This window comes from Fusarium mangiferae (assembly GCF_900044065.1).
Source record: "Fusarium mangiferae strain MRC7560 genome assembly, contig: FMAN_scaffold015, whole genome shotgun sequence".
Taxonomy (NCBI): Eukaryota; Fungi; Ascomycota; class Sordariomycetes; order Hypocreales; family Nectriaceae; genus Fusarium; species Fusarium mangiferae.
Window position 1 is genome coordinate 987,239 of NW_024573935.1, and position 21,680 is coordinate 1,008,918.

The 21,680-nt window shown below is 47.6% G+C and overlaps 8 protein-coding genes across 8 annotated transcripts; 7 read left to right on the plus strand and 1 right to left on the minus strand.

The window, feature by feature from the left end:
* Positions 1-1,389: 1,389 nt before the first annotated feature.
* FMAN_12935 (uncharacterized protein) lies at positions 1,390-2,457 on the plus strand (the record flags this gene model as incomplete). Its single annotated transcript, XM_041823435.1, has 4 exons — positions 1,390-1,792; positions 1,840-1,937; positions 1,985-2,146; positions 2,200-2,457. 4 exons carry the CDS (start codon positions 1,390-1,392, stop codon positions 2,455-2,457), a joined length of 921 nt encoding a protein of 306 aa, XP_041689015.1.
* Positions 2,458-3,068: 611 nt separating this feature from the next.
* Positions 3,069-5,376, plus strand: FMAN_12936 (uncharacterized protein; the record flags this gene model as incomplete). The annotated part of the gene is made up of 2 exons (XM_041823436.1): positions 3,069-3,465; positions 3,515-5,376. 2 exons carry the CDS (start codon positions 3,069-3,071, stop codon positions 5,374-5,376), a joined length of 2,259 nt encoding a protein of 752 aa, XP_041689016.1.
* Positions 5,377-6,111: 735 nt separating this feature from the next.
* FMAN_12937 (uncharacterized protein) lies at positions 6,112-7,887 on the plus strand (the record flags this gene model as incomplete). The annotated part of the gene is made up of 1 exon (XM_041823437.1): positions 6,112-7,887. The coding sequence occupies one exon, from the start codon at positions 6,112-6,114 to the stop codon at positions 7,885-7,887; it is 1,776 nt and encodes a 591-aa protein (XP_041689017.1).
* Positions 7,888-9,492: 1,605 nt separating this feature from the next.
* FMAN_12938 (putative ycaC, hydrolase of unknown specificity) lies at positions 9,493-10,318 on the plus strand (the record flags this gene model as incomplete). The annotated part of the gene is made up of 3 exons (XM_041823438.1): positions 9,493-9,588; positions 9,637-9,784; positions 9,834-10,318. The coding sequence occupies 3 exons, from the start codon at positions 9,493-9,495 to the stop codon at positions 10,316-10,318; spliced, it is 729 nt and encodes a 242-aa protein (XP_041689018.1).
* Positions 10,319-11,094: 776 nt separating this feature from the next.
* FMAN_12939 (uncharacterized protein) lies at positions 11,095-12,156 on the plus strand (the record flags this gene model as incomplete). Its single annotated transcript, XM_041823439.1, has 1 exon — positions 11,095-12,156. One exon carries the CDS (start codon positions 11,095-11,097, stop codon positions 12,154-12,156), a length of 1,062 nt encoding a protein of 353 aa, XP_041689019.1.
* A 249-nt stretch (positions 12,157-12,405) lies between these two features.
* FMAN_12940 (uncharacterized protein) lies at positions 12,406-13,788 on the minus strand (the record flags this gene model as incomplete). Its single annotated transcript, XM_041823440.1, has 1 exon — positions 12,406-13,788. The coding sequence occupies one exon, from the start codon at positions 13,786-13,788 to the stop codon at positions 12,406-12,408; it is 1,383 nt and encodes a 460-aa protein (XP_041689020.1).
* A 2,320-nt stretch (positions 13,789-16,108) lies between these two features.
* Positions 16,109-17,745, plus strand: FMAN_12941 (uncharacterized protein; the record flags this gene model as incomplete). The annotated part of the gene is made up of 2 exons (XM_041823441.1): positions 16,109-16,614; positions 16,668-17,745. The coding sequence occupies 2 exons, from the start codon at positions 16,109-16,111 to the stop codon at positions 17,743-17,745; spliced, it is 1,584 nt and encodes a 527-aa protein (XP_041689021.1).
* An 896-nt stretch (positions 17,746-18,641) lies between these two features.
* On the plus strand, positions 18,642-21,452 carry FMAN_12942 (uncharacterized protein; the record flags this gene model as incomplete). Its single annotated transcript, XM_041823442.1, has 2 exons — positions 18,642-19,228; positions 19,280-21,452. The coding sequence occupies 2 exons, from the start codon at positions 18,642-18,644 to the stop codon at positions 21,450-21,452; spliced, it is 2,760 nt and encodes a 919-aa protein (XP_041689022.1).
* Positions 21,453-21,680: the final 228 nt, after the last annotated feature.

The following is a 21,680-nucleotide window of genomic DNA, read 5'->3' on the forward strand; positions in this document are numbered from 1 at the left end:
TCAACCATATCCAGGTCATTGATGACCACTTGAGGAAGACCTACGTATGTATAGGGTTGAAGCTCCTATACTATACTCCCAGCTTGCCCACTGTGTCCCCTTAGCCTCTGCGCTCATCAGCTTGCGCCCTGAGCCTCAAAATTAGGAACTAATATTATGACTTAGCTAGATATTGAGATATGGGGCGAAGAATAGACTAGCCAAGTCAGGTGCAGTCTTATACATATGTCAGAACAATACTAGGCTGTTAGAGCGAAAGAGATCCAGTCCAATCGGTTGACATCCTCTCCTGTCAATCAGTAGATCTACTCGATGCAGCGGACCACGTGGAATCAGTTGGTCTATCAGCAGGGTAAAGCTTAGTGAAAGTCAAGACTCTAATGAAAAGCATGACTTGTCGAGGGCGGGAGTTAGGAACCTGGCAATATTTGGATACTTGACGTTGAGAAAAAGTGACCAACCTCAGATTGCAAATAAAAAAGCTACCATCTTGAGGTTGGTAAAGAAGCTCCCTCGTAGATGCTATTGAGGAAGAAAGCGGACGCGTCTCGCTCACCACAGATGATCCTGAGTTGTTTCTTCGAATTGAATCTGGTTGTTTGTTAGCTATTATTCTCCAGACATGTAATATTTCAACTCTGTGCATCTAGTGAGTAGAGAAGATCATCTAACTTTGGGGGTCATCCCAGCCCCGCATATGCAAGATTTCAACAGACGTTGAGCGCCACGAGATCCCCCACAAAATGCTTAATTAAATAAACCCAGTCTGGCTAAGAAACATCCCAGACTAACATGGAATAAGCAGCGGGAGCGAGAATTATGGTTATTCACGTTTACCTTCTTAGTACGATCCGTGACAGGTGGAACAGCTAGCCCCGGCCGGAAGAATACAGAACCACGAATGGCATTCCCCTGGGGTTTCGATTAAGCTTACCCCGCGTCTTCCTTTCCCCCACAGATGGACCATGAATTTAACATACAAACGAAGCTATCAAAGAAGCCTAAATTAACAACCCCGGATTTCCCAGCATCTGGAAAAGATGCCAAGAAGAAGATCATATGTTTGCTGCACGATGATTCATGGAAACATGTCCTTGGTGTCGAGTGACATGACATGTTAACTTAGAGCCTTGGCACGCAGTGAACTGAGCGAAGGACCGGGCTAATGCCCTCGGTTCCATGCAAAGCGGTGAAATGGTATGGGAGGCACTCAGGCTATTATTTTGATGGTAAAGAGGTTGGTATGTTATATCATGGAGTTCTTATTATCCATGACAACCAAAAACATATATAAGCAGTAATTACATCCTAATCTCTACCTGCTTACTTCACCAATACGTTTTCCTTGCCTGACCCTTACTCGGACTCAAATCGCATCTCCAATCCATCATGAAGGCTTCACTACTCCTATCTCTCCTCCCCGTCGCCCAAGCCGCCGTCATTGACACACGTCAATCCAAGACAGGTGATGGCAAGCAAGGCGACACCGACGCCACTCAAGGAGATCTCAGCCAAAGGCCACCGCCTCGCTTCCCCTTTCCCATTACCAAGTTCCCCGTTGCCAAGGAGACAGTCGTTCTCAAGAATGCCAAGTACATCATGCCGGGTGAGGTCTTCGATGGCAAGATGAAACGCTATGAACGACCTGAAGGAAGCTGTAACGAACAGGCTGAAGGTACTGATGCTGATGCTGTGTTCAACTTGTTACCTGGTTCGACTATTCGAAATGTCATCATTGGAAAGAACCAGGCCGAGGGTATTCATGCTTTGGGTGATGCCTGGGTTGAGAATGGTGAGCAGCTTTATTGACCTTTGGTTGACCTATACTAACTTTTGCAGTTTGGTGGGAGGACGTTTGTGAAGATGCTCTCACATCGAAGGGCCTGAACACCCAGTTGAGGGTCATTGGCGGTGGAGCCCGAAGCGCAACGGACAAGGTACGCAAGAGACATAGCAAGAGGACTCCCCTTCTGACCATTTGCAGATCTTCCAAGATAACTCGCTTGGTGGCAAGTACAACATCACCGGCTTCTACGCCGAAGGGTTTGGAACATTCTACCAGTCCTGCGGCAACTGCCTCAACCAAGCCAAGCGAAACGCCACAATCCAGAACGTGATTGCCGTTGACGGTCTCAGAATGGGCATCGTAAGAGCCCCCTCCATCACCAACCTCAATCTTTTCTTTTCTAATAGTTCTAGATCAACCCCAACTACGGTGATGAGTTCCGTCTCAAGAATGCTCAGATCGACAACGTCACCAGCATTGTTGACAAGGAAATCGGCAACAACGTGCAGACTGTTCCATACTATATCGGAAACGGACCCGATGAGAAGTACGCTTTGTATAATGAGACGAGGGATAACATCACAAAGTTTAAGGGCAAAGTTACAAATGCTTATGAGCCTGAGGATCCTTATGAGTGGCTTGAGGAGTTCTGGCCTGAGGGTTTTAACTAAGCGATACAAGAGTATATAGTGGATGCTAGTGCATATAGATACTAGGATTTATACGAGGGTATCCTTTTAAAGATAATATATATATATTTCAGGCAGTATTAAACTATTTATTTTATATAATTAATTTAATTTACCTGAGTAATTATTATGTTTTTAACCTATATCTTTTACTATCATTAAATTAAATTATTACACCTAATAAATAGTACTTATAATATACACTGCACTCATTAGTAGGACTTTACCCTATGCATCCTATATACAAGTATTAAGTACTTTCACCGCATTGCTTACCATTATTGGAGGCTTACACGTGCGGCTGATGAGCTGTTAGTGGTTACAGCACCCAGAAAACCTCTCATGGCTGACCAACTGCAGGGCTTGTTTCAACCTGTAGCCACTGAGGAAGGCTCGTGGCGCAACTGGGCACAGCTCGATTCTAATTATAGATTTATGAGACGAAGATGCGTTATTTACAATATTAGGCTGGCGCTTAACGCTCTGAACCAATTCTTCGCAGAAGTCACCACTGCCCAAGTTTTTTTTCTTCTCTGCAAGCTGACATTTTGATACTAGGTTACATGCGCATAGGAGGTCGGTCTACCACCATTATGCTTCCACGTCAATGCACTTACTGCAATGACCTTGAGGTCAGACAAACCTTCGAGTCTCAGCATCACCGCGACCTTGCATCCCTCAAAGACTGTGCTGAGAGTATTCTCCAACCTTGTCCGCTTTGCAAACTACTATGGGCAAGTATCCAAGATCTTTGTCCGAAAAAGCACCTGCAACACTTTCTGAAGAATTGGAAATCCGATCCCAAGTTGCTCGGGGCCAAGTTAGTCCTTATATCACAAAAGCAAACTCATCCACCAGATATCCACTCAACATCAAGTAGGGTTATCTGGTTCAACGATGCGTTTATAGAAGTGTTTATTAAAGGTCCGAATGTGGATGAGGACCTTGCAGGGAGCTTCATTGCGCACTTGAATGTTTCTACGACACCAGGTCAGTTATAATTGAGCCAATTTACTCGTTCGCAGGTTTTAATCTGTAGCAGAATCGCCCGGCGCAAAAGAAATACGCGGCAGAACTCTCGACAAGTCTTCGGAATCCCGAAAGCGTGCCGAGACGATCAGCTTAACCAAAGCATGGCTCAATAGGTGCAACGACTTTGACCGTCGATGCTGTGGCAATGAGCGAAGGGACCTGCCCTCAAGAGTAGTTGATATCGGAGGAACGAAGCCGAAGCTTGTCGAAACCCAGGGAAAACGAGGTATCTATGTTGCTCTGTCATATTCTTGGGGCGGTGCCACATCGCGAATGTTCAAGTTCACGACGGATACTGAGGCCGCTTTCAAAAAGGGAGTTGCGTTATCCAAGCTCGCCAAGACACATCGTCAGGCGATCCAGGTCGCGCGCGAGCTTGAGTATCGGTATATCTGGATTGATGCGCTTTGCATCAGGCAAGACGACAATAAGGACTGGGCAGATCAGGCCTTGCTTGTTCCAGAGATATACAACAACGCGGATCTCACCATCGTGGCTGGAGTAAGCAGTGACGCACGAGATGGGTTTCTCGACATTGGATCCTCGCCAGTCGAAGTACCATGCCAAGTTCCATACCAATGCGCTGATGGCAACGAAGAAGCCAAGTGCTGGCTCAGCCTTCCACGGGACCGCAGTATTGGTCCTACAACCGAACGTGCATGGTGCTACCAGGAATCACTGATGGCTAGACGAATGATCATCTACGGAAGAGAGCAACTTATCTTTCGTTGCCGTGAGCGTGAAGAGTTCGAGGACGGCTCTTGTAACTTTGTTGGAGAAGCGGATGTCTGGTATAACGAACTATTCCCAGCTCTTAATGCTTCCAATCTACCCCCAGTTCAAGAAGACCATAAACCACGGAACCGCATTCAACTTGATTCTCGTCCAGCAACTTATACTAGCCCTTCATTTGGACGGGGACAGCGAGGGTTGGGACTTGCTGACACAACAGATCCGGTCCTTCGACGGTGGTATTCTGTCACAATGGAATACTCTACAAAGAGCTTTTATGACCCCTCCGACAACCACGCCGCTCTCTCTGGTGTCGTTCGCCTGTTCAAGCAAGCCCTTGTTAGCAGATTTGGACGTGGATCAGACAGATACATGGCGGGTCTGTGGGAGTGTGATATGATATGCGGATTACTGTGGAGAAGTCGGCGTATCGTCGACGCCCACTTACCAGCACTCACAGTTCCTGAGTACGAGAAAAAGACTATCAGAAAAGCGCCTTCGTGGTCATGGATGGCACTCATCGGACCTATTACCCAAGGAGCTGGCGCGAAAACAGATGAACTTGCCGGATTCGCACGGTACGGAACACCATGTTGCAAACCAGGCAATCTGAAACGCAATAGTTGGTGTCAGAACCCTGAGGGATGGGAGTACAATATTGTCGAGCTCAAACACTTCCCGGATCCGTACGAGCTCCAGGTCTACGGCTACTTGCGCGAACTGCGGATTTCGCAATACAAAACCCAAGATCACCCTGATCATGGCGTGCGTTGTAAGCTTTATCCGCGGGATGCCTTGCACAAGCACACATTCCGTCTGGAATCCAGCGAGAGACGGCCTTTGGTTAAAGGTCGTGGAGATCCCAATTCGAACTGGTCGCTCATTGCAGCGACGGGGCTTTTCGACCAGCAGACCTCGAGCAATCCTCAGGAAATGTGGGCGCTTCGTCTTACTTCTGAGGAAGGACTGCTTCTTAGGAAGCTCTATCCGGGAAAGATAATTTTTGAGAGGTTGGGAATCTTCTTTATTGAGAATCCAAAGGCCTTCTACCCGGATGATTTAAATCTTGTTACGAATCGGGGTCGATATCGCATCCCGGAGGACAAGCTGCCAGTTAGCAAAGTCATTATTTACTAGCCAGCCACACCCATTTGAGGCTTGCATGGGAAGTTAGATGGGGATTCAATTTTGTTTGAGCTTTGCTGCTGATAGTGGAGTATGTACCGTATGGTCTGTATTGGTGCAGGACGCAGAAAAGCTATGCACGTTTTGAAGTTGTCGACTCTTGGACGATTATGTAGATATTCAACATGTTGTATTTGATAATATTATTTTGACTTGATGGATCTGACAGTCGAGGTTTGCATCACGCACCTTGACTCGACTTTGTGAACGAGAACAGTGCCTGAGTCTAGCATGCAACCATTCACACATGTTTCTGGCCGAAGGCTCGTTACTAATAGCGAATAAAAGTCGGTAATAATGGTTGGAAGATATATGGGCCATCATCGTGGATGGCTCGGACTTTTTCCAAAAGTCTGTATAGCCTCCAATGCCCGCCAATCCAGAGAAGGTGGCTGTGGGTGGCTATGCGCTGATGCGCAATGGCTATGGAACCACGTATGCGTGTCAGATAAGCTCCAGCCTGACTAGAGCGTCTGCGCCCGGCATAATTCCACGCTTACAACAGTTGGTTGGCCTCCCCACCGTTATTTAAGAAATCCTTACCCCTCCAGTGATCAACGTTGATCATTCCCCGCCCAATATCTTTAGACAACGGACGAACTCATCCGCTCTCTTTTCAATCATCGACTAGGAAGAATTAAAAACACCGAGAACTTTATTTACGGACAGCCCTCCCTGTTCCTAACCATGGCCGACCCTCTCTCCATAGTCGGCGGTGTCGCAGCAGGACTTCAACTTGTTTCGGCGGCTGGAAAAGCACTGCTCGCCACCATAAAGCTATTACAAGACCTGCAGGAAGTCCCCGGTCAGCTGGCACAGCTCCTGCGAGAAGTGGATGACTCCATATCCAGGCTCTGTTACAGTTGTAGGGGAGGCTCACATGCCTTTGGCAATCTGGATCCAGTCCAAGAAAAACGTCTCGTCAGCATCGCAGATTCTCTGCACCCAGTTTTGCAAGAAATACACAACATGATAACTCCGTTATTCTCCGATAGACAGGGGAAGAGAAAGGCAATGAGTCAACTCTGGAACTCCATTATCTCGCTCAAGGTCGAAAAGGAACTTTCGCAAAAATTAGAGAGGCTAAATAGGCTCAACATTGAGATGGTTCGGGAACTAGGCGTTGTTGGACTTGAAGTCCAATTAGCCACCAACGAGCTCATAACAGCTACCAATACGACTTCAGTACAGGGCTTCTCTAGCCTTGAGACGCAAATGGATTCTTTGCGGAGAGACTTCCAGACGTTCACAATATCGATACAAGAAGCCCATACTATTTCACTAGAAACATCATCTCTCAAGGGTCGCGCCGTAAAGCCGGAGCAAATGGAACGCACCAGGGAAGGCAGTTGGGAAATTGTCAGCAGATCATCAACAAGTCTCTCGGGCACAACAATGAACTCACAACTATCGGAGGACAAGAGACTATCAGAAGAAAGGGCGGAGCAGATGCGCCGTTATCTCGGAACCTCCAGTGCTGTAAGCCCAAAGTTACCAACTCGCAGCCCGCGTCCAAGCTCCAACCTCGAGTCTGTTCTTTTTAGCATACGGACTTTCTATACAACAGGGAACTTTGATCCGTCGGCACCAGTAAAAAAGGTTCAGTTCTGGCAGGACACCGACCTCGCGATCTACCTCATGAAAATCGCAAAGGGTGATGCGCGCGGTTCAAGTCAGAGCCAGACTCGAGGTTTTCGACTCTTGAAAAACTCAACAGCCGGTTCTCCTGCCATATTCCACGAGGGTACCGCGACCATTATCATCGAGCTGCTGAGTACCCTGTCTCCTGTCAACACCACGACATGCCCTTTTGTACGAGATGCTGTTCTTACATATATCAATGAGCTCGCGCGCACTCAATTGCATCCTCAGCACCCCATCTCTCTGGTCATAGCCACGCTAAGGAAAGACAAAGGCGACAAAAACGTCTCTTTGCGTGCGCTCACATCAGTGGTTGATCGCTTACGCGCGACACTTGGTCCTGCCCACGAACTGACCCAGCTCGCGACATCAAGGCTCTGTGCCCTTCTGCGCCGGAGTGAGGATTATGATGAAGCTCTGCGGATAGCCAACGAGGGAGTGCGTGCTCTTCGCAGCCTGTTAGGACCTAATTCTTTGCAGGAACGCAAGCTGTTAAGGCACGTTGAGCATGTATACATCGACCAAGAAGACTGGCCAGCAGCTCTGAGCGTTTGTTTCGATATAGTTGGGCAGCAGCACCTCGAAACTCCAGACCCGGACCCGTGGTTCCATGACGACTGCGCGGTGTATACCATGGAGGACATTGCGAAGATATACGAATGTGCTGGGAATCTAGCTCTAGCGGTAGCATGGCTGACTCAGGCCAAGGCGGCGAGTGTGATAGCTTGGGGAGAGGTTGATGAGACAGGTCATATACAGGATAAGTTAGACGAGCTGATTGCGCAGATGGGTCCGACGAAAGATGCTGGGGTTCAAGATTGAGATTAGTACTAATGGTTTTAGTATAAGATTAAATATGTACGTATAGTAAGCCTCAATGCGGTATCACTAGTACTTTTGACCTCTCTCACAGTTAAGCATATAAATAGCTCTAGGTTGAGACTATTTGCTCAGGGCCTGATCCAAACTTCAACACTATCATTCAGGTAAAAATTGAATCTCAAGACAGGAAAGCCTCGTGCATAATAGCAGTCTCTCTTGAGGGCTCAAGATTTCGCCACTCTATAGATCAAGCCTTTTCAAATATTTGAGTCAAGTCTGGCCCACTTATCAACACCAACGTCACTTTCATAACGGAATGGTCTTCTTTAGAGCCGATCTCCTACCCTACTGTTGACCAAGTAGAGCATACATTTCGATTAAATAACGGACGTATTCTCTTTATCTAATTTATTTAGGACACTGAAAAGGCTAGACGACCATCATGATATACCTCGTTGAGATGTCATGGGCTTGACCTATCAATCAATAATGTTAGCAACAATTGGGCAACCCATGTGCATAGATGTTTTGAACAGTCAAGCAACATGCTGAAGCAAACTCTCCTATCCAACAGCTTAGTTATCATATCTAAGCATTCCAAATCACTGGGACTTATCGCTATATCGTCGGGTTACACAGAAAGGCAATGCAACGTGAACCCTCTTTGGTATTTGTCACGCAACAAAAGACTTCCACTGGAGGACTTTATTTCCCTGGTTAACCTGGGCCGGAAGGTCCGAGTGCTGCATAACACATGCATAATACCATCTTCTATCGATATGTAGGGCCCAAGGGTCCTCATCCACGCCAATGTTTTCCCCACCAAACCGTTACACTAAAGAGTCAGAAGAGGGGCAACTTGATCTCAACCGCAATTTGTATTGGACAGGAAAGATTATCAAAGCATGCGTCAGTGAGCACTTTCTCACCGAGGCCTTCGAAATGTGCCATCGCTTCCCTCCGCCAATCGGGACATCGGGATCCTTGTCATGCTCCAACAAGATTCAGACCAGGGTTAGCTTTCAGTGCCGACACGCAACGATAACATCATCAAGCCACCAAAAAATAACCTCAACTCAACGGTCAATAACTTCCCGACTAAACACTAACTGTCGGTAGATCTCCATCTTTTGACATCGTCGTGGTATTCGAAATGGGGCGTTTGCTGAGAAAGATGGTGACTACAGCTTACTAAACCCTGCACGAAGCGGGGACGAGGAATCGCTGCATGATGACAAACCCGCGCCAAAGGCTTACGGCACACCTTCGCAGCGGGCCGACCTTAAGCATATTCGTATAGCTCCTCGTGGCGTCGCGGTGGCTTGAGCCAATATGCGTGAGGATAGCTTCGGCCGACTGAGGCGGACTTCATTTCCGACTGTGCATTTGAGCATGGATTGAGATTGGGATCAAGGACCTTTCACTCCAGGATCACACAGCATGCAAAGATTGCAGTATGCAGTGTTCAGAACATGCATGTGAAGTATTCGAGGTTGAGTCCTTGAGTATATATAGCTGTGTACCAACCCAAGTTGGAGGAAGTTCTTCAGGTTCATCAGCCATCTCACAGCTTCAGTACCAACCTGCAACCCAAGGCTTTCGACAATGAAGTTCAGTTCCATCATCGCCGCTGGCGTCCTCACCGTTTCTGCTCTTGCTAAGAGCGGTTTCAAGTATGAGCGTCTTGACAAGAACGATGCCGTAAGTTTCCCAGTGCTCTCTGCTTCTCCAGTATGCTAAAACAATCAGGTTCTCCTCGTGGTCGATATCCAGGAAGGCCTTTACCAGTTGACCAGAGATTGGGATCCTACTCTGTATCATCACCAGTCTATGGCCCACGCTGCCATTGGTCAGGCTTTCGACTTGCCTGTTATCCTGACTACCTCCGCTGATCAGGGTAAGTTCTCAACTCGAATACATCTCTGACATTCTTACTGACAGCTCAGGTCCCAACGGTCCTCTCATGCGAGAGATCCGCGAAATGTACCCCAAGGCCCCACTGGTCCAGCGCCAAGGCCAAGTCAACGCCTGGGACAGCGAAGAATTCCGTGACGCCCTCAAGGCCACCAACAAGTCCCAGGTCATCCTCGCCGGTATCACCACCGATGTCTGCACCACCTTCCTCGCTCTCTCTCTCCGTGAAGCCGGCTACTCCGTCTGGGCCAACATGGAGGCATCTGGCACTACCACTGCTCTCATCCGCGACATTTCCAACGATCGCATGCGCGATGCTGGCGTTCAGGTTGTCAGCTTGTTCTCCATCATCTGTGAGCTGATGCGCGACTGGAGGAACAAGCCTGGTGCCAAGGAGATCTACCCTTGGCTTGGACAGTACTATCCTGCTGCTGGTTACATGGCTCGTGGCCATGCTGCAGCTATTACCAATGGAACTATCCAGCCTGGTGAGGATGGGTACACTCACTACCCTTAGAGCTAGATTGATTTCTGGTACTAGCAGTTGTTGCCTAGATGGATGATGACTTGCTCTGGGAGCTGGCTTGAAAGGCAGCTGGATAGTCTTCAACTCCCAACAAAACCGTCTCTGTCCCCACTTGGAGGAGATGGTTTCACATAGACTTTACTTCATTCTCCTTCAACTTTTACAATGAATACACGACCATTGGTTCTCATCTTCTTTCCCATGCATAAGTGACTCCATTCGATTAGCATGCATTCAGGTCTACTCACTCTACAAACACGCCCGACGGCAACAGTGTGAAAGCACAAAGACCTGTAAAACATTTGCGACTAGAAACGCATTATTGCACCGTCGGACTATAAGTTTCACCATGCATCCCGCTCTCGTCAGCCTACGGATACACAGGCCTTGAGGTGCCGCGGGGTCCGATCCACCCAGTCAATCACAACTGTCTTGGACACGGGCAGAAAAACATGAGACCAAACCTATCAAAGCACGCACTATACCTTAAATGAGCATACATTAAGGATGGCAGCTGCCAATAGTTCAAGCTTAACCGACCACCTAAGGGCACGGAATCTGACATATTTGTCTCAATTGGTTGATTGTCAATCAGACCACCTCAGCCAAGACGACAGCACCTGATCATGTGCCACCAACACGTTGTCGTCAGCCATAACCGCAAAGACCAGCAACTCTATAAGACCTCTGTTACAGCTCTGATGTGATTTTGAGTCGTGGTATATAGTTACCATATATACTTACATTCGGTCTCAGAAACTGCAGCTATGGCATCGAGTAGCACGCTCCCTCTTACCATGCGCGCTGCCCAATGGCGCTCAATCAAAGGCGGCATCGACAAGAATCTCACTCTCGTTGCTGATGCTAAACTACCCAAAAATGCTTCATCGCTTCCCAAAGGACAAACCCTCATCAAAGTCGCATACGCATCGGTCAATCATCTCGATTACAAAATCGCTGAGATGCCTCTCACTAACTTTATGTTCTCTAAACCTGCCACGCCAGGCCTTGACTTCTCCGGCACGATTGTCTCTACGGCACTGGTTGGGTTCCAGCCTGGACAGAAGGTATTTGGAAGGACAGAGTTACCGATTGGGGGAACTCTTGCCGAGTATGTTGTTGTTGGGAGTAAGGGAATGGCGGGTCTGCCGGATGGTGTTGAGCTTAGAGATGCAGCCTGCGTTGGAATTTGCGGGACAACGGCGTTGCAGTGCATGTCTCCGTTTGTTAAAGCGGGTGATAGAGTGCTCATAAATGGTGGTAGCGGAGGTGTTGGTGTTTTTGCAATGCAGGTTGCCAAAGCATTGGGATGCTCTCATGTCACGGTCACTTGCTCCGCTTCCAATGCCGACTTCTGTCGAAGCCTTAGTGCCGATGAGACCATTGACTACAAGTCTGAAGACCCAATCGAAGTTCTCAAGAAGAAGGAGGATAAGTTTGACTTAGTTCTCGACACCATCTTCAACGATCCGAATCTTTACTGGCAGTCCCATCAATATCTCAAACCTGAAGGCCAGTATGTTTGCGTAGGTCTACCACCACGCTTTCAAACATTTAAATCCCTCCTTGCCATCAATCTGTTACCGAGATGGCTAGGTGGTGGGAAGAGGAAGTTCAAGTATCACTCTGTAACCGCAAACGGGAAAGACTTTGGACAGTTTGCGGATTGGATGAGAGAGGGAAAGGTGAGGGCTGTTATTGAGGAGGAGTTTGGGCTGGAGGATGCAGGAAGGGCTTATGCGAGACTGAAAGAAGGTCGGACAAAAGGAAAGTTGGTTGTACGCGTTGAGGGTGAAGCTGATGTGAGTTCTCAAGGTATGGATCAGTGAGTATGAAGGCTATGGATTGACCTGGCCAAGGGAAACATCGATATGGACATCTAAGGGCCATGCTACGACTATCTGGGGATGAAAGGACGACTAACGGTGGCAAAAGACTGTGAACGGTAATCAGTACTGGTAACGGGATCTCTAATCCAGATTGAACAATATTTATTATCAGGACCATGAAGACCATTCCCATGAACCCAAATTTCCTATGTGAAATCCACCTCCAACGCCAGTAGTATACAAATCAGCTTATAGAATAATAGCCTGAGGATTCAGGTTCGCAAACATCTGATTCCACGTCATATCCTCCTCTGGCGCTCGTTTCCAAATATCCTCCAAAACCGCAATTACAGAATGGACTGAAGCAAACCGTATCTCATCATAAATAAATCCCGCAAGACCTCGCACAAGACGCTGTTGCTTGGGACATTGCGAATGTGCTCCTGCTATGCAGATGGGCAGTACAGCGCAGTTGAGAATTTTGGAAGGTTTTTGAATGCTGAAGATGCAGTCGAGGCACGATTGGGTATGTTGCTGGACGAGAGCATGGTTTGCAGGTAGACCGCACACAGCTCGGTATAGATAAATCAGTGCGGCGTGCTGGAAAATCCTAACGAGGCTAAATGCTTGTGCTGATTCGGTGTCGCATTCGGTTGACGGTGTATCAACGGGCGATGAACGAGGCGACGTCAAATCCTCAATCGCCAATGAAGCATACGTCGGTCTCAGAGCTGCTTCAAAGATTCGTATTCTCTCGATCGAGAACTCTTCAATCATGCGTGTCGTCGCATCAAGATAGAACGCCATACTCGAAATTTGCTGAAAGACCGTCGATAGCGAGCAATAACCCTGTGTATCTCGTCCCCACCAGACAGGTCCGCGGTCAACGACCTCCCAAATGGCCGGTGGAAATGAAGGGGGTTTGCCCGTAAGCATAGCGCTTGTTAGATCTGTCGTCGCAAACTCCGATAGCATCATGTGAAGCGGATCCTGGCCTGTGCCTAGCACAGCGGTCATGCCGCCGAGTTGATTGATGATGGCCAAGACTCCATCTCTGTGACTTGACGTCGATGCAGATGACTGTGCACATTCGAGAAACCCATCGTGGAAGTAGAGCAATAGCACCGCAAATAGCAATGTCTGCAAAGGCCCGTCTTCTTTCGAGCAACATCCATCAACCTCTTCTCTCAGCGCAGCCAAACACTCCATCCTCTTAACGTTCAAAATACTCCGACTATTCCGTCCATCCTGCAGCCATCGGTGGGAATCAGCAAGAACACACGTCGCAAGCAACACAACACGATGCTGCAGCGCAACAAAAGTTGGCGGCGCACAAGGCTTCGAGGCAGTCGTCAACAAAGGCCAGAACCGTCCATGAAAGTAATCCAGCGAGCGTTTCTCATACACTGCCAATGACGCGGCGAGTTGTTCATCGCGGGTAGTAACCTGATAAATCGCCGGCACTGTGACAGCAGGCCGTGTACTCCAGCGAATGAGCCGTTCGTTATAATCGCATGCAGCGCCTACTTTGGCGCACCGCGAACAAGTTGGTTTTGCGAGATCGCATTTGATTCTGCGTTTCTTGCAGGGCCAGCACGAGCCCTCTACTACGCGAACGCGAGTCTTTGGCATTATTGATGATTGTGTTTGGAGTTTGATGTTTGGAGGGTAAAGTTGGGGATTTACTGGTCGTTGGTATTAACATTGTTGAGATATGCCAAGGCCTGGAATAAGTCACGGGCCCAGCGATCTGGAGGCAGATAAGGGAGAGATTGCGCGGGGAACAAGGTGAATGTCCGGCCAAGCCTCCGCAATTCAAGCCCCGCTTGAGAATGGGCAATCTAGTTGCTTGTTTGAGATTAGTGCCTGATATCATTGCGAGTCATGGTTGGTTGACTGAGCGGGGTTTCGCGTTTAAGTGCTGAAGGATTGGTTCGGCTTTAGAGCGGACGAGTCTTGATAAGGCCTAGGGTAGCCAAGATGAATATGGATGCGGTGGAATGAATGTTCGTGAGCATGTAAGGCTTTGAACAATGGTAAGGATATTTAATAAATTTAAGTAAAGGATGAACCGGTCTTATTACAGTGCCTGTTGTAATTGCGGTGTTTCCGGGTCTATTCCTTTGCAACTTGAGATATGAACGACAAGAAACACAACGGATTATTTGGTCATTTTAGCTCCTTAATGCCACAATCCAAATTTCGGCCTCAAAGCCTTGATAGTGCAATTCATGTTAAGCTTCTTGTTTTCGTTCCTTATACCTCCTATGTCAAAGTGTCATGCATTGAGGCCTTAGGTTATTAATTAAGTTATAGAAATGTACTTTATGAATTATAGACCCTGCTATTAACTCTTATATTATACTACCGCATCAAATGCTTACGGAACAATCGGTATATAATTAACACCTTAGTGATGAATCTCAATATATATGAAATTTTCGGATGTCAGGGCAGGAGTGAAACTATTCTCTAGCGAGGACTATCTGTACTATCTGCGTCTATTTAGAGAGCAGGATAAGCATCGAACAGAAATACAGTTGTTCTTGCCCAAGACCATTTCAAAGATATGTCTGTTACGTGGAAAAGTGACTCAAAGGCCCGGGTGAATAAGAAAGCAGCCGCCTTGGCAACGGCTAATATTCCTACTTAGATGATTGAACTAGATAGTGACTACACTGGACCATACCTACTGATTACGAATCGTAACCATGGTTTCCTATCACTCTAGCTTGTAGGTAGTGTGTGACGTGTAACGGTAGAAGTGCTGACATCATATAAGCCCCATTATGGCCACCCGCCTTCACATGCAACAACAATAGAATACAGCGTCCTGAACACTCCATTCGATAGTGAAAACTATTTCCCGGTGGTAGAAACGGAAGAGGGGTTACGTCGAGCGCGTCGATATATTAGGAAGGTGTTATTGGGTAAGTGATATATGTAGAAAGATGCACATAAGTGGCACAGGACGCGGCTATCACATATTCGGGTCACCGGAGAAAGAGTCCAGCGGCCCGAGCCGTCAGGAATCCGTATCTATCATGGAAACAACCGGCATGTATTACAAACACCTCAAATAAGATGAGCTTATGAAGGGAGAAGGAGAATAAGGTTCATACAGTACGGTCAGGAACACGAAGGGACCGCTAGCTCTCATGATAATCTGGAAGGCCGAAAGGCCTTATAGAGCTTTTCTGAGACCAATGTTGATAAGCCGCAGCTTTGCGTCTCCAATTACTTCCCACAGTGTCTCCTCAGTGTCCAACACATACAGAACGGGTACTGCACCATTTGGGTATCTGCAGATCGTATGATACTCAGCAAGACTTTGGTTGGTCACAAGCCGAGCCAATTTGTTCAAGTTTGTGATATATATGCATGATAAACCGCGGAAACATGTTTCCTGCATCCATCCACTCGTGTTCAGGAGCATGACCGGCTCTTACTCTCACAAGTCGCATTATTGCCGCATGGTAATGCCCATTACGACAGGTGGCTGGCAGCCTGCAACCAATACCTGCTAGCGTTGACGAAGATAGTACTCTCTTGTCTCCGCATCTTCTTTGGCTAGCCCTTGTAACCTATGGGCTATAGCCGGTACATGACGCAGCAAGCCTCGGAATTGAGTAAGATTGTGACCCTCTATCGGATGCATGACTTAACTTATTGGGTATGCGAAGGAAGATCAAGGCGTGGCTAATACCCTCCCAAGCCTCATGCAGAGATATGACGAGGACATGGCCTTGTCGTGGTCTGGTACACGTGAGGTTTGGCATAATGTGTTTTGAAGCAACGTGACATATAGTTGCTCTTGGCCCAGAGGCACACCTATATATCTACCTACGGATTCGCTCTGATGGTCGAGGGACATTAAAGTAATACCTACCCATTCATTGACTGGAACACATCATTCAATTTAAGTACGTTAGCTAGGACAAAAGATTTCGCCATGCTATCAGCAGTCCTAATTCTTGTGGGTATTGCCCTCACCATACTCTACCTGCGCACCAAGCCTCGCAAGAATCTCCCTCCTGGCCCCAAGCCCCTCCCCATTCTTGGCAACATCCGAGACATGCCAGATGGGACAGCACCGGAATACCAACACTGGATCAATTTCAAAGACTTGTACGGCCCAATTAGCCATGTCTCTATCCTTGGCCAGTCCCTCATCATACTCCACGACCGTGAAGCTGCAAATGCTATCCTAGAGAAGACCTCTACCAAGACATCTTCACGGCCACAGTTCATCTTTGGCAACGAAATGTGCGGGTATAATCAGATTCTCAGCTTCAAGCCATACGGAAAATCGTTGAAACAACATCGAAAATTGGTTCATCAACAGCTTGGTACTAAAACAGCTGCATCACGATTTCGGGACGTTCAAGACGTCGAGTCACGCCGGCTTCTGCTCAGAATCTTGAACAGCCCTGAGAAGCTATCGATGCATATCAAGACGTGAGCCCCCGTAATTTCCTACCAAAAGTATCTTTCTGACTCCCCTGTTCTAGCGAAGCAAGTGCTATAATACTAAAGATGACATATGGTTACAACCTCGAGGCGGAAAAGCAGGATCCACTAGCGCTCTTGATAGAGCAGATGATGCATAATTTCTCTCTCGCGTTCGTCCCCATGAGCTGGCCCGTTGATGTCCTACCTATACTTCGGTATCTCCCAGAAACACTTCCAGGAATGTCCTTCAAGCGCATAGCACAAGATTGGAACGCCAATATGCGCATGGTGGTCGACGTGCCGTACGCCTTCGTCAAAAAGCAAATCGCAAAGCAGTCTTATCTACCATCATATGTCTCTTCGCTTATCAAGCAAAATGATGGCGATTTAGATGAAGACACTGAGGCCGCTATCAAGCAAACCGCTGCTGTCATGTATGCTGGAGGCGCTGATACGACTGTTTCGTCCATTCGTGGTTTTGTATTGGCTATGCTGCTATTCCCAGATGTCCAGAGGAAGGCACAGCAAGAGATCGATTCTGTTGTTGGGACCGAAAGACTTCCCCATTTTGAAGATAGAGATAATCTTCCTTACGTCGATGCCTTGATCAAGGAAACACTCCGATGGATCCCGGTAACCCCAATGGGAGTCGTTCACACAGCAGATGAGGATATCCACTACAAAGACTTTGTTATCCCCAAGGGAGCATCATTCCTGCCGGCGACGTGGTGGTTCCTTCATGATCCTGCGATCTATTCAGACCCATCTTCTTTTGATCCGGACAGGTACTTGGAACCGCGAAACGAACCTCATCCCAATTTCGCATCATTTGGGTTCGGTCGCAGGGTCTGTCCTGGACGGTTCCTCGCCAATGACAGTCTGTTTATCAGTATTTCACGTCTTCTAGCTACCTTTGAGATAAAGAAGGCTGTTGATGGTCGGGGCAATGAGATTGAACCTAAGATAAGTCTCACGCCTGGCATGATTTCTCATATTCGTGACTTCCCATATGACATCAAGCCGAGGAGCGAGAAGTACGTGGATATGATTAGACAGGTTGAGGTTGATCATCCATGGGAGCAAGCTGATGCTACGTTTCTGAGCCAGGACCTGTCTCTGGAGTCAGGAAAGGTTTAAGAGAACTTGGCTAAAATGAATTAAGTAGCATAGCAAGTATCAGAAAGTCTTCAATAGTCAGGAAAGGGTTAGGGCTATGGAAGATAAAACAATAGCTATTAGTTCTTATAATAACTTTATAGTAAACAATTAAGAACTGCTCCGCGGGGTAAACTCCGGCAAACGAACACGTACGAGAATACAATTGGCTGACAAAATGACGCGCAATAAATATCGGCCAGACTGGATTAGGCTACAGATTCACAATGCTACAATAAGAACCCGAAATGCTAAGAAATATTACTAGTCGCGGCCGCTCTAAGCCAGAGCAGCCGCCAGCGAGTAATGAGCCGAAGCTTCTCGGTCTCACTTCTTGGCACGATGCTGGGCCAGATGCTGATGTTGAGTGCGTTGCGTTTCCAGTTTCATTTTCATCGCAGGCCGACTAACCTTTGAGCCTGTCAGCATAGTCTTCGTTCATGGTCTGATGGGTGATCGGCACAAAACTTGGCGAGGGACGGGCTCTAATGGAGTTAAGCTCGAACCCTGGCCTAAGCTATTGCTATCCAAAGACATTCCAAAATCCCGAATACTGTCGTTTGGCTATGACGCAAGGGTCATCAACAAAGATAATTCATCCGGAAGAATACCCGCCGAGTCTGCCTCGGAGCACGCCCGTGAGTTGGTATACACTCTGAGGGATTTTCGTTCCGATACACGGACAGCGGGGAGAAATATTATGTTTGTATGCCATAGTTTAGGTGGCATTGTCTGTAAAGATGTCTGTTGACTGTCTAAAACCATTCTTACGGGGCGCGGCATTGACTGAGTATCAACTTTAGGCAATGTGTTTCTCACACCGACGGCCAACCCAAAATTACCACGATATCTGGAAATCGACGGTCGGCATAGTTTTCATGGGAACGCCACACCGTGGAAGTAAGCAATCCAGATCTGCGATAGCCGCTGCATCCTTGCTTGGCATGTTTATGGACACAAATATCAACCTCCTCGAAATCTTGAACGAGAGTTCCGAGCTGCGTGACCGTTTGGACGAAGAGTTTCAGGCCTTGCAGGAATTTAGGCGAATCCCTACCAGCTGCTTCTGGGAAGCACTGCCAAGCAAGCGAGGAGGTATCATTGTGCCCAAAGAATCTGCGACACTTGACGGGGACAGGGGAAGAGCTATACATGCGGATCACAGCAGCATGGTCAAATTTGCTAGCGCGACAGATGAAGGCTACAAAGCTGTGAGGAGCACAATCAAAGACATGTTAAGTATAGCAGAGAAGAAACCTGCGCGTTTGACACAGAGGCTCCCGCAACGCCAGGTTGGTCATGCAAATAAGTCGAGTGTTTGGTTCCTTTCGCCCCCCAAGAACCCTAATTTCTCAGGACGAAAGTCAGAGCTTGACAAATTAAACGACTGCTTGGGTATAAGTGTGACTGGCCCTACAGAGACGAGCCACATACGAGCAGCCATTTGGGGAGCTGGAGGCATCGGGTAAATAATATGATCCAGGTTAAACAGGATTAACTGACATGGGGACAACAGGAAAACACAGCTAGCAGCGCAATGGGTCGCTGAAATGAATGAGAAGCATGCACATTCAGTATTTTGGGTACATGGCGGCAGCATTGAGCGTTTTGTCGAGTCATATGCCAAGATCGCCCGTTATTGCAAGATTCCAGGGTGTGACGTCGACAACCCACAGCTACCTCAATCTACCATGCTTCACAATCTTAAAAAGTGGTTTGAAGAGCAAGCGCAGAAAGTTTCTTGGGTAATGGTGGTTGACAACGTTGACAACGTCAAGGTCTTTGGTGAAACCAAGGATCAAGATACGGCTTCGGGAATGCTGCGAGACTATCTTCCAAGCTGCGATTATGGATCTATACTCTTTACCACACGGAGTAGAGAGATAGCGGAGATTCTAGCAGATTCAGACAAAATTGTCATGGTCGATGAGATGACAACCGACGACTGCGTTGAGTTGATGCGAAAAAAGCTCGCTTCCGCTGAATACGATGACGCAAACTTGGCAGAACTAGCCGCGGAACTCGAATATCTACCATTGGCCCTGATACAATCTGTGGCCTATTTGTCCAAGGGAAAGGAACAGATTCCGAGCTACTTGCAGCGTTTGAGACATGCTCGAAGCCTGATTGTAAACCGACCTCATGAATCCGAAGCCTCGGTTCTCAAAGATGAAGACGGGAGGTACAGCGCCGTCGCAAGAACGTTGATAATAACATTCCACGCAATCCAGTCGGAGAATACTCTAGCCATGGAGCTTCTCAAACTTATGAGCTTCTACGAGAGGCAGGAAATACCTCGGTCACTCTTCATCTGCTACGCACACAACTATGAGCTGTTCACCACTGGAATATTTGTACGTGGCCCCGAATGGGACGACTGGCAGCCAACAGGAAACATACGCTCTCCTACAGACGGTCAAATCAACGAAGCCTTGTCGCTTCTTGAGCAGTACTGTGCCTTGACTAAAGGTCGTGACGAAGGAGCCGTGACATTGCATCGGCTAGTTCATATTGTACTGCGAAGCCAAGTAAAGAGAAATCACAACACAGCGAGAGAAATGGCAGCCAAAGCCATGGCTATTTTGTGTAATACATTCCCCGTACCCAACGCCGACAATTGGACCGAGATGCAACAACTCATGCCACACGCCAAATCAGTGCTAAACGAAGAGGATATGGAACTGAACGGTGGACTGGCAATCAACAGCAAATTCAGGCTTCTCAGCCACATCACAGAGTTTGTCTCACAGTTTCTCCAAGACGAAAACCAACCCATAGATCCATTATCGCCAGTTTGGGAGAGCGTCTTGAACAAGATGGACGAGGTTATAGGCGTCTATCACAGCCGGAGCCTGCAGGCCAAGCTGGACCATGTCCGGTTCTTCCAACCGGACAATCGTGATAGAGTTAAAGAACTGGTCACAAAAATACAGGAAAAGATTGGAGACGACGAGCGTTGGTTGTCAACCAAGACAAATCTTGCATCTATTCTGTGCCGCTCCGGATACATGGCAGAGGCTGGCTCCTTTCTAGACTCATTCATCGACCAGGTATTCAAAAGTAAAGGCTCGGCGAATCCCATAACGAATGCAGCTGTTTGGTACCGCGCTCGTGCATTCGCAATGCTAGGTCAACTCGATGAGGCATTGGCCCTGATAAGAGAGCGAATGAGAGTCCAAGGACAAGAGACGGCAGATTATGCAGTCGCTCGTCTCGTGCTATTTGCCGGACTTTTAAATGCTGCGTCTGGAAACGATGACGAGGCCTTGGGTCTATGGACACTATACATGCGTCAGGTTGAGCGGTTTTGGGCACACGATCATTTGATGGTTGTAGACCATAAAGAACAGCTTCGCAGGGCTAAGGAAGCTTTCTACTCAGGCCGTCCTATTTACGAGAGCAATTACGAGGCCCTACTCCATAAAGAAGCAGCTGACAAACGAAAAGGCTCTAGCAAGGATACACCATCTGATAATGCTAGTATATCGACCCGGATAACAAGTATTCTCAGCCAGTATAGCAAGGGACAGGCACAACATGATACGCTTACCAGGCATGACTGGCGATGTGCATGGTCCTGGACCTTTTTTCCGGCTCTTAAGCAAGACTGGGTATTGTGCAAGCGTGAGCTAGAGGCAGATGGCTTTGATATCGGGCCGGCATTGGAGAATACGGAATGCCTGGACTAGAGTGATATTAGAAGATCTATCTGGTAGTGCAAGCCATGGGTCTCGGTATGCGCTCTCTTTTTGAATTGGATTTACTTTATATGCCTTAAGTGTTCCCGATTCAGGACAGGGACTACTTATTAACAAGCCGGGGCCATATTTCTAAGGCGGGAATTATCTTTATAGTAAGAAACGGTTTGATAAAAAAATTTTACTTAACGAAAAATGAAAAGGAACATAACTCAAAGA